Source organism: Neltuma alba, unplaced genomic scaffold, assembly GCF_004799145.2.
Source record: "Neltuma alba isolate B1F8T4 unplaced genomic scaffold, ASM479914v2 tig00002523_pilon, whole genome shotgun sequence".
In the NCBI taxonomy this organism is placed as follows: Eukaryota; Viridiplantae; Streptophyta; class Magnoliopsida; order Fabales; family Fabaceae; genus Neltuma; species Neltuma alba.
The window spans coordinates 2,651-15,084 of NW_021632898.1; the positions used below are offsets into that span (position 1 = coordinate 2,651).

At 32.3% G+C, this 12,434-nt stretch overlaps 2 protein-coding genes across 2 annotated transcripts; both read right to left on the reverse strand.

Annotated features, from left to right (window-relative positions):
* Window positions 1-875: 875 nt before the first annotated feature.
* Window positions 876-1,703, reverse strand: LOC114731190 (zinc-finger homeodomain protein 3-like). The gene has a single exon (XM_028918321.1). The coding sequence runs from the start codon at window positions 1,596-1,598 to the stop codon at window positions 876-878; it is 723 nt and encodes a 240-aa protein (XP_028774154.1). The 5' UTR covers window positions 1,599-1,703.
* Window positions 1,704-5,278: 3,575 nt separating this feature from the next.
* LOC114731212 (extradiol ring-cleavage dioxygenase-like) lies at window positions 5,279-7,038 on the reverse strand. Its single transcript, XM_028918354.1, has 3 exons — window positions 6,674-7,038; window positions 6,144-6,514; window positions 5,279-5,830 (listed from the first exon to the last, which is right to left on the reverse strand). The coding sequence occupies exons 1-3, from the start codon at window positions 6,908-6,910 to the stop codon at window positions 5,611-5,613; spliced, it is 828 nt and encodes a 275-aa protein (XP_028774187.1). The 5' UTR covers window positions 6,911-7,038; the 3' UTR covers window positions 5,279-5,610.
* Between the last annotated feature and the right edge of the window lie 5,396 nt (window positions 7,039-12,434).

A 12,434-nucleotide genomic window follows, 5' to 3' on the forward strand; every position in this document is an offset into this window, starting at 1 on the left:
GACCGGCTAGATGAATATATATAAGTGATAAATCCAGGACTTAAGGAAGAGTTTATTATTTTGGTAAAAGCTTAAAAATTTTAATACAAGTGATACCGCTTTAAAGGGACAACCAAAAAAAAAATGATAGTGGACTTCAAGGATTGAAGGAATAACACGAGCCAGAAAAAAAAAACGAATAAAAATAAAAATGTTGACAAAGATATATGATCAATTGATCATACAAGAAAAGATAAAATCTGTGATAATTAGATATGAAAAAGATTAGTATGACATCTGTAAAGAGAAAATTATAGAAAATAATTTAAGATGGTGTGGATATATATAAAGAATGCCTCTAGTGGCATCAGTGAAAAAAAAAAGTCAAATAAATTGTTTTAGCCCACGAAGAGATAGAGGGGAAAATCAAGAATAATACTTAAGTTATTGTGGGATCTCTTTGTAAATATGTATTTGAAGAGTTGTTGTTCATATAACAAGATAAAGTGTGATTATATTCATGTATTTGGCCTTATCTAGTGAGAAATAAAACTTCTTGTTATTGTAGTATAAGCATCAAGAACTTGACACATTATATTATATTGATTCAGATAATGAGTTAGATTGTGTTTTGGCAAGAGTTTTTCTTCTGTCAGAAAAGAATTAAAATCTAATTAAAGAGGAAGCTGAATTAGTTGCAAAATACACTGATATAGTGCCCATGAAGATCCTCAAAACTACATTTAATTCACGTTGTTCTCAAGAAAGAAAAGGAACACAGGATACACTATGAACAAATGCAAAAGCCCTTCAAACAGGAAAACCAGTGAAACAGAACAAAAATCAATCCCAAACCAAATCAAAGAAACAGCCAATAAGCTGGAAATTTGCTGCAACTAGCCAGTGGAGCACAAGTTTTTTGCATAAGTATTCTTGTTGTTGTGCATCCACACTCTGAGGACTCTCCTCTTGATTCCTATCTCTTCACAAAACTGCTGCACCACAGATTCTTCAATCTTCTGCGTTTTCCACCCTACCTTCTCTGCAAATTTCACCATCTTCTCCTTCTGTTCTGCACTGAACTTAGTCCTAAACCTTTTCTTCATCATCACCTTCTCATCTTCTGGTTTCCCAACCTCTTTATAATGATTCCTATGATCTTCTTCCCCGGGATCTTTACTACTGTCATGATCATGTGACTGATCAGAAAGATTTGAGCCAGTTTTGTTGGGAGATAATAGAAGATGATCCAGAAAGATGGGGTTGGTGATCTGAGAGGAGTTTGGAAGCGATGGGGTGAGATAATGCTGATCAGAGCTATAAAAGAAAGTATTGGAGGAGGAATTTGAATAACAGTATTGGATCTCCTTTCTGTGGAAGTTTCTGTGGCAACCGCAGGCTGAGCACTTGAAAGCCTCAAGTGAGCCTTCTTCTTCTGAAGAAAGGAACTCACCACACCCATCAATTGCATGCCCGCCTATTGAAGCTGCATGGTTCTTGAGGCATTCCTGGTAACTCACTACTATTATCCTCTTCTGTTCTTTAGGCTCTTCAGTAATGGGTGAAGGAGAAGAAGGGCTTGGCCTTTTGCATTCAACATGACAGTTGCTAGAGTCCATGTTAGGAGACAGAACACAAAATAACAACTTCTATAGCTAGAACAGAAAAATACCTTAAATTATTATTAAGGAAAAAACGGATTTGATCATAGAAATGATTTTGGCTCTGACATGAAACAGAAGAGAACTTTCTAACCGGACTATGATGGATAGAACCTTCTGAGAAAAAACTGGCCACATGAGAGAGAGAGAGAGAGAGAGAGAGAGAGAGTGAGTGAAAGGATGGATAGGAATTTTGCAAGTGAAATAACAAAGGCACTCAATTTATATATAATAGTAAGGAGTGAAAGAGGCATCAGAAACATCATAAAACGGTCACTTCAATTAAAGTTTTTAATAACAAATTAGGAATGTTTAATTGAAATCTGAGATGGGATTAGAGAAAACACAATCTTTCTAATTTGGGTTCAAGACAAAGTTGGCATGAAATAATCCCAAAGTACAACTGTAATGCTTTCCTAACGTAAGATTGAACAAGATTGTTTTCAAAATTAAATATTGGGTTGTAAGTAGATTCTTGTTTCAGTTCCAACATTTATGATATATGGGTATATGTACATGATTTGAAAAAAGTTTTATTAGAGATTAAAAATTGATTTTTATGTAGATCATATCAAATTTAAAAAAAAAAACTGCAGACTGTAGGTCAAACAGTGGACTAACTTTTTTCAAAAAAAAAAATAAAGGAACAAAATTACTACCTCCAGTCCTTAATATAAGGCCTTGTTTGATTTTTATTTTGATCCTAAATATAAGACCCCCAGTCTACTTTGTCTCTCATGTTTATCTAGTTTTTCCCAAGATAGTCATTTTAATAATAGTAGTTCTAACCAATAAACTTGATTAGAAATGATATTTTTGAAAAGACAATATTTATCTATTACAAATAACTAACTTAACCCCTTTTCTTAATCTATTCAAATTAGTCAACTAACTCTTGTATTTAGGACCAGAGGTAGTAAATATTTTTTTGCCAGGAAAAGAAAACCAAAAAGAACGCTCAATGAAGTAATTGAACGAGACCTTCTGCCTAACAATATATCTAATGACATCGTACGATTCATGTAACCGACCTCACTTAGTGGGATGAAGCTTATTGTTATTGTAAAAAAATAGATACTGAAACTCATTCTTATCGTATCATCATCTCTTGGTCAAATCAAATTCTTAGCATGCTATTATATGTTCATAATCAAATTGTTAAATTAATATTTTGAATAAGATGGATTTTAACTTGCTTATTGAAAGAGTTAGAGAGAGGTGTTTTGTATGCAGGACTGAAATGTTAAAAGAAAGAACGTTTAATTAAAAAAAGCGGGGAGTTTATATGCTTGCTTCTTCTTCTTCTTCTTTTTTTAAGACATAAACCTTATAAAATTGATTACTCCAAAAGTGATTACATTAATCATAATCAAACGAAACAAAGAACAGCTGTCATCATGAACCCTTGCTTCGCAACAAGACAATCGATTTATAATTAAAAGTGCGTTGGGAGTCCTAGATTTGGTTGGTAGCCTCAGCCCCACACTTATAAATTGCCATGCCATATTACCACACACACACAGATGTGTGTGTGTTTTTCTTGCCAACCATATTACCACACATATACATATACATATATATTTATATATAAACACATAGAGAGGGAGTGTTAAAATCGTTCTTAGAAATTTTCCCATTGGATGTTCACAGAAGTAATAAAATTGTTGTTGTTCGGTTCATCTAAATATATATATAACGCTCTTGTATATAAAAAAAATAGACCGAAATATATGTTTAATTCTTTAATTTTATACAAGATTTTAACTTATCTTATAGGCATTAAAATACATATATCCATTTAAAAATAATTTCAACTTCCAAAAAAATTAAAAAAAGCAATTTGCGCTCCTCAAAAAGTTACCACCAATTTAGCGGAGCCACGTTAGATTGAAGGATGCCCCACCTTGTGATAAATTATAATTTATAAATAGATGGCGGTAAGTCTTTTGCCTGGTAAAGAAACCCTACCCATAATTTCACAGACTTTACTATAATATTACTTTCATAAAAAATATATATGTCATTATTTTCTTCTTACTTTTAAAATCAAATCCGACTTTTTAACAACCCTTTTTTTTTTAATTATTTGCCTTTTATTTCATGTTCAACACAATTTTAGAACATGAGATCACATAAAGGAGAATTGTAAGGCGTGTAACACACACACACATTATTAAATTTTGATTTTTATTATTAATGATAATAACCTTTTAAATTATTAAAGTAACACAGGTCATGATGAGTTTTCAACTTTGTCCTTCTAAAATCCCAGACAAACTTATAGTTCTGTAAATATTTTAATGCTTGGTGCTTATAAGAACCAAAGTCAACGAAGGTTAGCATGTCTCTAAAAGAAATTGTTAGTGCTATGCTAAATTAAGATTCATTAAAAATATGTTGATTTTTTCACTCAATCACTTGTTGAAAACATTAAAACTTCTAATCTCTTCCCCAGTTGAATTTTTCCCCTTTCAACGATACAAAATATACTATCATACCAAGTTCTGAATATGCCTCTCAACCATAGTATGCTTTTCTTTCTTTTTTATTTTTCAGTTTTAAAGGACATAAAGTATCTATCAAACACAAATCCTATGTGACTATTTAGGTCTGTTTGGGTAGCACCCCAAACCATGGTTTGGGGACCCAAACCATGGTTTGGGGAATAATCTACCCAAACACCCCCTCTTAAAACCAAAACCATGGTTTTGGGTCAAAACCATGGTTTTGACTCCAAAACCATGGTTTTGGAAAAAGCAAAATTTTTTTGCTTTTGGAGAAAGAAGGGAGAGTGTGAGGGCCTATATGATATGTATCTTGTTATTTTTTTTATAAACATATTTTTTTATAAATATATTTAATCTTATATTTTATAAATATATATACACATTAATTATTTATTAATTATATTATCTTATGTATTATTAATTATGTTGGTAAAAAACATATTATTAACAATTTTATTCCTTCAAATTAAAATATATCATAAAATCTATTTTTTCTGTAATTATCATATTAACTTATGTCTTTTTTTTAGTAATTTGTATATATAAAAAGTGCTTCTGATAACAACTATCCAAACACTCTCACTTCTCAGAATCACTTTTTTACAAAATCTATTCTTCACAGAATCTATTTTTCTCAGAATCTATTCTCCAAAATCACTTTTCCAAACCACGGTTTGGTTTCATCCAAACACACCCTTAATAGTACGTGCCTGCGACAATTATTTCCATGAAAATAAATAAGGCCCTCGTTCATTACTAGAGCAATGGAATTTTTATTACTACTTCCGGTTCTTAATATAAAAGCTCGATTAATTTTTATTTTGGTTTTAAATATAAAATTCTAATCCACTTTGTATCTCATATTTATTTATTTTTTTCAAAGTAATACTTATAATAATAATTATTCTAACCAATTTACTTAATTAGTAATGATATTTTAAAAAAAAAAACAACACATATTTATTATTAATAATAAACTTAATTAATTTTTAATTCTTATATTAAAAATCGGAGGTAATATAATAGTTTAAGATTTAAGACGTGATTGAGCGATAGTCATAGAGCGCGCGCGCACACATATATAGCTTGAAAAGAAGTACGTATCTCACCTTTTATATAATTTAATTTGCATCAAGGACTATAGAATACGCGATTAAATTATAATGATAATAATGTACAAATAAGTAGGGACTCTCCAATAATTATTGGATCGTGCAGGGGGTGGTGGAGAGGGGTAGCCCCACAAATGAGTCTTATTTTTATCATTCTTCTTCTTATTTTATACCTTTATCGCAGCTGTACGTCTAGGCCGCCCCAAGAGTTCCGACTCCACAGGTACACCACTTTAGGATCTTGTAAGGAAGAATAATTATTTAGGAGTCAGGGTAATAGAATTCTTTTGGCTCTCTAATTTTCTTCTCATGCAGACAGAATAAAAGGTAAATTATTGACCTTGCAAGATTTCAAAGTGCGGGTGATGACGAGGAGGAGGGAGTATGAGATGCGAAGCTAAAAGAGGCATAAGACATGGTACCGCCACGGATGCTGTCATGAATCACCTGGGCTTTGGCATTGTCGCCGGCAGCGCCCACGGCGACATGCAATGGGAACAAGTGATCTGGCCATGGGTGTGCCATTTTCGCATGTGGTGCCTTCTCTTCGTACTTGTTCACTTCTTCGTATCTGCACATGTATATATATCATCACCTTTTATTCCCTGACAATGGGTTTTCCAAGTTCAATTTTATATGTCGTCCTCCTCTCTTCTCTTCTTTTACCCTTTCCTATTTCAAATTTCAATTCCATATATGAGACATCCTTCTTCAGTCCATTTATTCTGTCTGCCATTCTATATATGTAGATTCGATGGCATCACACACACACACACACACATGTAATTCGTATATTGTATCCTAAGGCTGAATCTCCTCAGCCATATTGGTAGTATTATGTTGTGAGGCTAAGTTATGTTGTGGGAGCAAAGAAAATACAGTACCTGCCGTTAAGAAGAGAGTCTTTCAACCAGGAAATGAATTCAACAGCCCAAGGAACATCGCCCCCGGCGTCCCAGCGAGCTGTTCTCAGGTTATGAGTGGCACTTCCGGACCCAATTATCAGAACTCCTTCTTCCTTCAAGGGAGCCAATGCCTTTCCCATCTCGTAATGAAACGTCCCGTCTCTGTGCCCTGAAACTGACAGTTGGCACACCGGGATGTCTGCCTCAGGGTACATCAACATCAGTGGCACCCACGCGCCATGGTCCAAGCCCCGCGTTCTGTCTTCGTCCACGCGCTCTATCCCCGACGCTTCCAGAAGCTCCTTCACCCTCCTTGCCAGATCTGGAGCCGCCGGTGCCGGATATTTCAGCTGCACGATGTAATTCAGAGATCACGCATAAGGATTGAATTCTTACGTGCTGTTGAGTTAGTTCTTTCAACGAGCAACTTAATCCCCACAGCACGTAGACCTAAGAGCGAGAGAGATCTGAGCTTTGAGAAACTTGGAACGGAAGAAATAGGAACGAACCTTGTACAAGAATTTGGGGAAGCCATAGAAGTCGTAAATGGTGTCGTTGAGAGGGACGACGTTGACGGAGGGGAATTCGGTGTCCCAGTGACCGGAGATTATCAGAATGGCGGAAGGCCTCTGCGGGAACACCTCCGTCTTCCATTTCTGGAGGAATCCTCTGGCCGGAGTCGTCTCGTCGATCAACAGCATCGGCGATCCGTGCGAAATGTAGAACGTCTCCTTGATCGCTTGCATCTTTAATTTCCGCTTAGCTATATTTGTTGGATGATTAATGAATCTGCTTATTAATACTGATTCGTATCTGGGATATCAAACTAATTCAGTTCCTGAGGAAATTAGAATTGAGAAATAGATCCTGATAAGGGTAGGTGAGTACCGCGTAATATCTCCCCAGTCCCCACCTAACAAACCCCAGACAGAGGTATTTCGTTATTTCGTCTTCTCTTTGTCTCAACTAATGCCTATTTTCTTCGGTCAAAAGAAAACTATTGTACTTGTTTTTGAGGTAACTTTGATAGGGTCTATATATATCGCTGTTTAAAAGGTGTTTGGATAACCTCAAACCATGATTTAAAAAATAGCTTTTAGAAAATAGATTTTGAAGAGAACAGATTTTAAAAGAATAGATTTTCTAAAAAAGTGATTTTAATAAAGTAGGAGTATTTGGATAGTTATTATCAGAAGTGTTTTTTTATATGTTAAAATTACTAAAAAGGATATAAATTTAAATGATAATTACATATAACATATTTCATAATATATGTTTATTTGAAACAATAAATTTGTTAATAATATATATTTTGACAACATAATAAATAAGATATAAATAATATAAATAATAAATAATTAATGTGTATATATGTAAAATAATTACATATGTTTTTAGAAAAATAATTTATTTTATCAATAAAAAATATTATTATTTATTAAAGATTTTAAACATGAAATCCCATAATTTTTTTATACAAAATTATTATTTATTAGGCTGCCAGCCCCCAGCCACAGCCCCGGCAAAAGTCACTCTCCAATAAAAAAAATATTATTATTTATTACTCCTCATAAGCTCCCCGCGTGATGCTTCAGTGAAACCAAGGTTTGCAAGCTCACAACGATAGTTTTGCTAAAAACCATGGTTTAAAAAAAAAAAAAAAAGGTGTTTGGTAAATGTTTTCCCAAACTATGATTTGGAAAATCAAACCATAGTTTAAAAAAAAAGCCAAACACCACCATAATCTAGTGGATTAATTTAAATAAATTAAAAAAAATTAGTTAAATTAATTATTTATAATAATTATATGTTTTTTTCTAAATATTTTTACTAATAAAATATATTAACTATAGTTATTATTATTATAAAAATTATTTTAAAAAATAAACAAATATTAAAAAACAGATGACATCTTGGCAAAACGAGCACTGAATACTCTTATTGGCCTTCAAGTTTAGCGTGCTTTTTTTTTTGTTGGGAATCGTCAGCGTCCGCACCTGTCGCCCAATTTTGTCTTCCTCTCTCTTTTCTTTTCCGGTTGTATAATTTATACTACTTTCGATTCTCAATATAATATTCTATTTAATTTTTATTTTAGTTCTAAATATAAAATTTAAATTTATTTTGTTTTTTATAATTATTTTTTTTAAAGTAGCCTTTCTAATAATGATAGTTCTAATCAATACACTTGATTAGTAAGGATATTTTAAGAAAAACAATACCTATTTAGGACAAATAACTAACTCAATTTATTTCCTTAATCTCTTTAAATTAATCAATTGGCTTTTATAATTAAGACCGGAAGTAATATATATATAGATTGGGTGTTATATTTAAAATTAAAATAAAAATCAAACAAATTTTTATAGCAAGGAGAAGGGGTGATAGTATGATTCACAATTCAAGGTTGAAGCTGTGAAAAAAGGACGGTTGAAGGTTTGTTATCTTCCACTTTTGAGTCTGAGCGCTCCTATTGAGAGGGGCAAATAACCTGATAATATAATTTAGAAAAAAATATTAAATGCGGATAATAATATTTAAAAAAAAAAAAAAACTTCTCCTTAGTTTTTTTTCTTTTTTTGACCCGCAACTTCTCCTTAGTTGGCCGCATGAGATATGACATCAGAAGAAAGAAGGACTAGGTATTACTATATCCCATTTTCAAAGTTTTGGCATTTGACCTCTTCCACCGCTTAGACATTACTTAATTAATCATAAATATATATATATATATATATATATATATATGCACACACACACACCTGTGTGTGTGCATATACTTCCTTATTTTCTTTTAGAAAAAGTATATACTCCTCCAGTCCTTAATATAGGACCTAATTGTTGAGTTGATTTTAGTTCTAAATATAAGACTCATTTCTCATATTTATCAATATTCTTTAAATTACCCTATGGATACTCCCTCAACCATAATCAAATAGAAGAGGAGGAGGGGTATTAAAAAAGATGATTATGGTATTTTAGAAAAAACGTGTCACATTTCCTATAATTAACTAACTTACCTAACTTCCTTAATCTAATCAAATTAGTTAAATGGGTCTTATATTAAGGATCAGAGGAGTACTTCCTTCGTATCCAACACTTGTCCTTGTAAGAATCAACAAGAATAAGGCCTGCTTTGGTTTTTTTTTTCAAAAAAAAAAGAATAAGGCCTGTCAAAAAATAATTATGAGAATAAGGCTTATCACCAGAAAAATAAAACAACAACGAGACTTATGTTTGTATTCTGGGGCTGTCGTTGTCTTTGGAATTTTGGGCTGTCTTCATTGACATTATTATTTTGAAGTCATGCTTCGATACTAATCTAGATCTAGATATGTAGTGTAGATGTGCAATAACCATTTTAGTTTAAAAAATAACAACTTTTAATTATGGAAAATGACAATAAAACCTTAAACAATGATCGTTTTAATTAAATTGTCCAGTTAAAGAAGACAATACTAAAATGTGAAAAGGAAAACTGCCGAATTACAGATGAATTTTTTTTTTTGGCCCAGCCTTATAAGATACTCCCACTAGTCTTAAATAAGTTTCAAATAACTAATTTAAGAATAACAAATAATTAGTTAAAATTGGTTAAAAGCAAATATATTAGAAATATAATGTTGTTTTCAAATATGCCCTAATAATAAATAAAAAAGAAGGATAAAAGAAAATGGGTGAAGAAATATGATAAAAGAGAGTACAACGAATGAGATAGAATAAATAATTTGAGGATAAAATTAAAAAAATACATTAAATGATACTCCTCTAGTCTTATATGTAAGACCCTTATACTAGTGTGTATAAGGGTCTTATATTTAGGACTGGAGGAGTAAGATAAACATAAATTGAAACTTATAAAATTAACCACATACTTTCTCAAATTTGAAAGTTATATATATACTCCTCCGGTCTTTATTATAAGATCCAATTTGACTTTTTATTTGGTCCTAATTATAAGACCCAATCCATTTTGTCTCTTATATTTATACATTTTTTTCCAAGATAATCCTTCTAATAATGATAGTTTTAGCCAATATACTTAATTAGCAAGGATATTTTAGGAATAACAACAATTATTTATTATAAATAACCAACTTAACTTACTTCCTTAATCTCCTCAAATAAGTCAATTGGGTCTTATAATTAGGACCGGAGGAGTATATATATAAGATCAAAAGGAGTAAGATGTACACTTAATTTATTCTTTTGAAAGGATGCAAAAATAGATATACACTTAAAAGTGGAGCAATTTTGCCTCTGTTGTTAAGTACCCGGAGCACCGTTTACTTTTTTTTGATTTGGTTGGCCCTAAATTTGTCCGCATTTCATCTTCTTTTTCTTTCCTCCTTTCTCTTGCCAACCGTCATCCTTTCTCTGTCATTTCTTCATTCTTCTCTTTCTCGCCACACACTTGTATCCTTCTCCCTTAGACCCTCGTCCTTCCCTCCCCTTTGTATTCCTCTCTAACACTTCTTCTTCTTCTTTCCCATTTTTCTCTCTCCGGTATCCTCCACATTCAAACTCCGAAGTTCGACCCCGTCAAATGAAAGCGTCCACGTTTGAAGAGTCAGCCTCCACGGTAGCTACCTCGGTGTCGCCAAACCAACCACTGCCACTGCTGATTTCATCGTCATCTTCTCTGCTCTGGCCTCTGGCCCGGTCAAGGAGTAATCTCTAGAACACTAACCAGCATGACCAACTTGGCCAACCTGCTTCTGCAAGCAAAGATAGTAACACGGGACAATCCGCCGTTACGAGTTGACATGTGATGGGTTAGGATTAAACAGTACAAATTCAAAAAACTCATATAGTGCCTGTTTGGCATTAATTATTTTGAGCTTATAAGTAGCTTATAAGCACTATAAGCCCGATTGACACAATGATGTTATTTAGATGGGTTTTTCTGCAATTAGGTTTTTGTATGAAAAGCTATAATAAACTATAAACTAAAATTAACAGTTTATGACTTATAACTTATAACTTATAGCTTTTAAAATATAGAGAGAGAAAAAGTTAAGAAATTTATTACCTCTTTTGGTTCTTATTATAAGTCTCAAATAACTAATTTGTAGATAACAAAAAATTAGTTAAAATTAGTTGAAAGTAATGAATAAATTAGAAATATGCTTTTGTTTTTAAATATGCTCCTAGAAATATACTTTTATTTTTTCATGTTTCACTTTATATTTAAAATATCTTTTATGATTTTTTTTAAAGTTTTAAAATTTAATTTACTCATTAAATTTGACTTCTTCATATTAAATTATTTTAATTTCATTGTATTATGTGAAATTATTTCTTTTATCATGTTTTATTATTTATTAAAACTCATGCCCATTTTAGTCATTTTACAACTAAACTTACTTTTACTCAATCATAATCTAGACAACCTTTTATCAATTTCACTTTTACAAACTAGCTTTTTTGAATTCCAATCCAAACACAATTCAATTTATCCAATTTAGCTTTTACCCAACTTCACTTCTCCATAAGCTACTTTTTCAAGAAATTACTTTTCTAATCGCTGATTCAAACGGACCCATAATGATTTTAACCTATCGGGATGGGTTAGGACTATGCCCAACTATTATTTTAAAAAAATTGATATTTTTCACACAATAAAATTTTTATTATTTTTTTTAATACTTAATTCAAAACACTAAATAAATAGCTTGCACGGGGCATCTTTGAGTGTGTCACCAATCTCTTGATACTGTGACAGACTTGCAATGATAAAAAAAAGGAGAGGAAGAAAATGACGAGTGGAGAGATGAAGGGTAGGGATAGAGGGAGTTTGGAAGAAAGAGAGAGAAGTGATGAAAAGGAAGAGGATTGATGAGAAGAGGGGCGGAGTAATGCAGGGGGAAAAAAATGAAGAGGTGAGAAAGACGACGAGGCATTAGGAGAGAGTTTGGAAGGGGAAAAAAAAAATTTGAAGATGAAGAAGGCTGATACTGAGGGGGCGGAAGCGAAAACCAATGGGACCCACCTATACAAGAGACGCCGTTTATATCTCTGTTAACCATGTGGTGCAATGTCGCTATTTTTTAATGATTACAACTCAAAACTTAACGGTGCGGGTGCCGGGTGCCAGACACTTATATTTCAAAAAATTTTATTAAAAAATTACAACTCAACAGGCCTGTTTGGCAAATGGCTAATACCATGGTTTTAGGATGGTTTGGGTAAAAAATTTGCTAAACAGGAAAAAAAATAGCAAACCACAGTTTTGGATCAAAATCATTGTTTTAGACTTAAAACTATAGT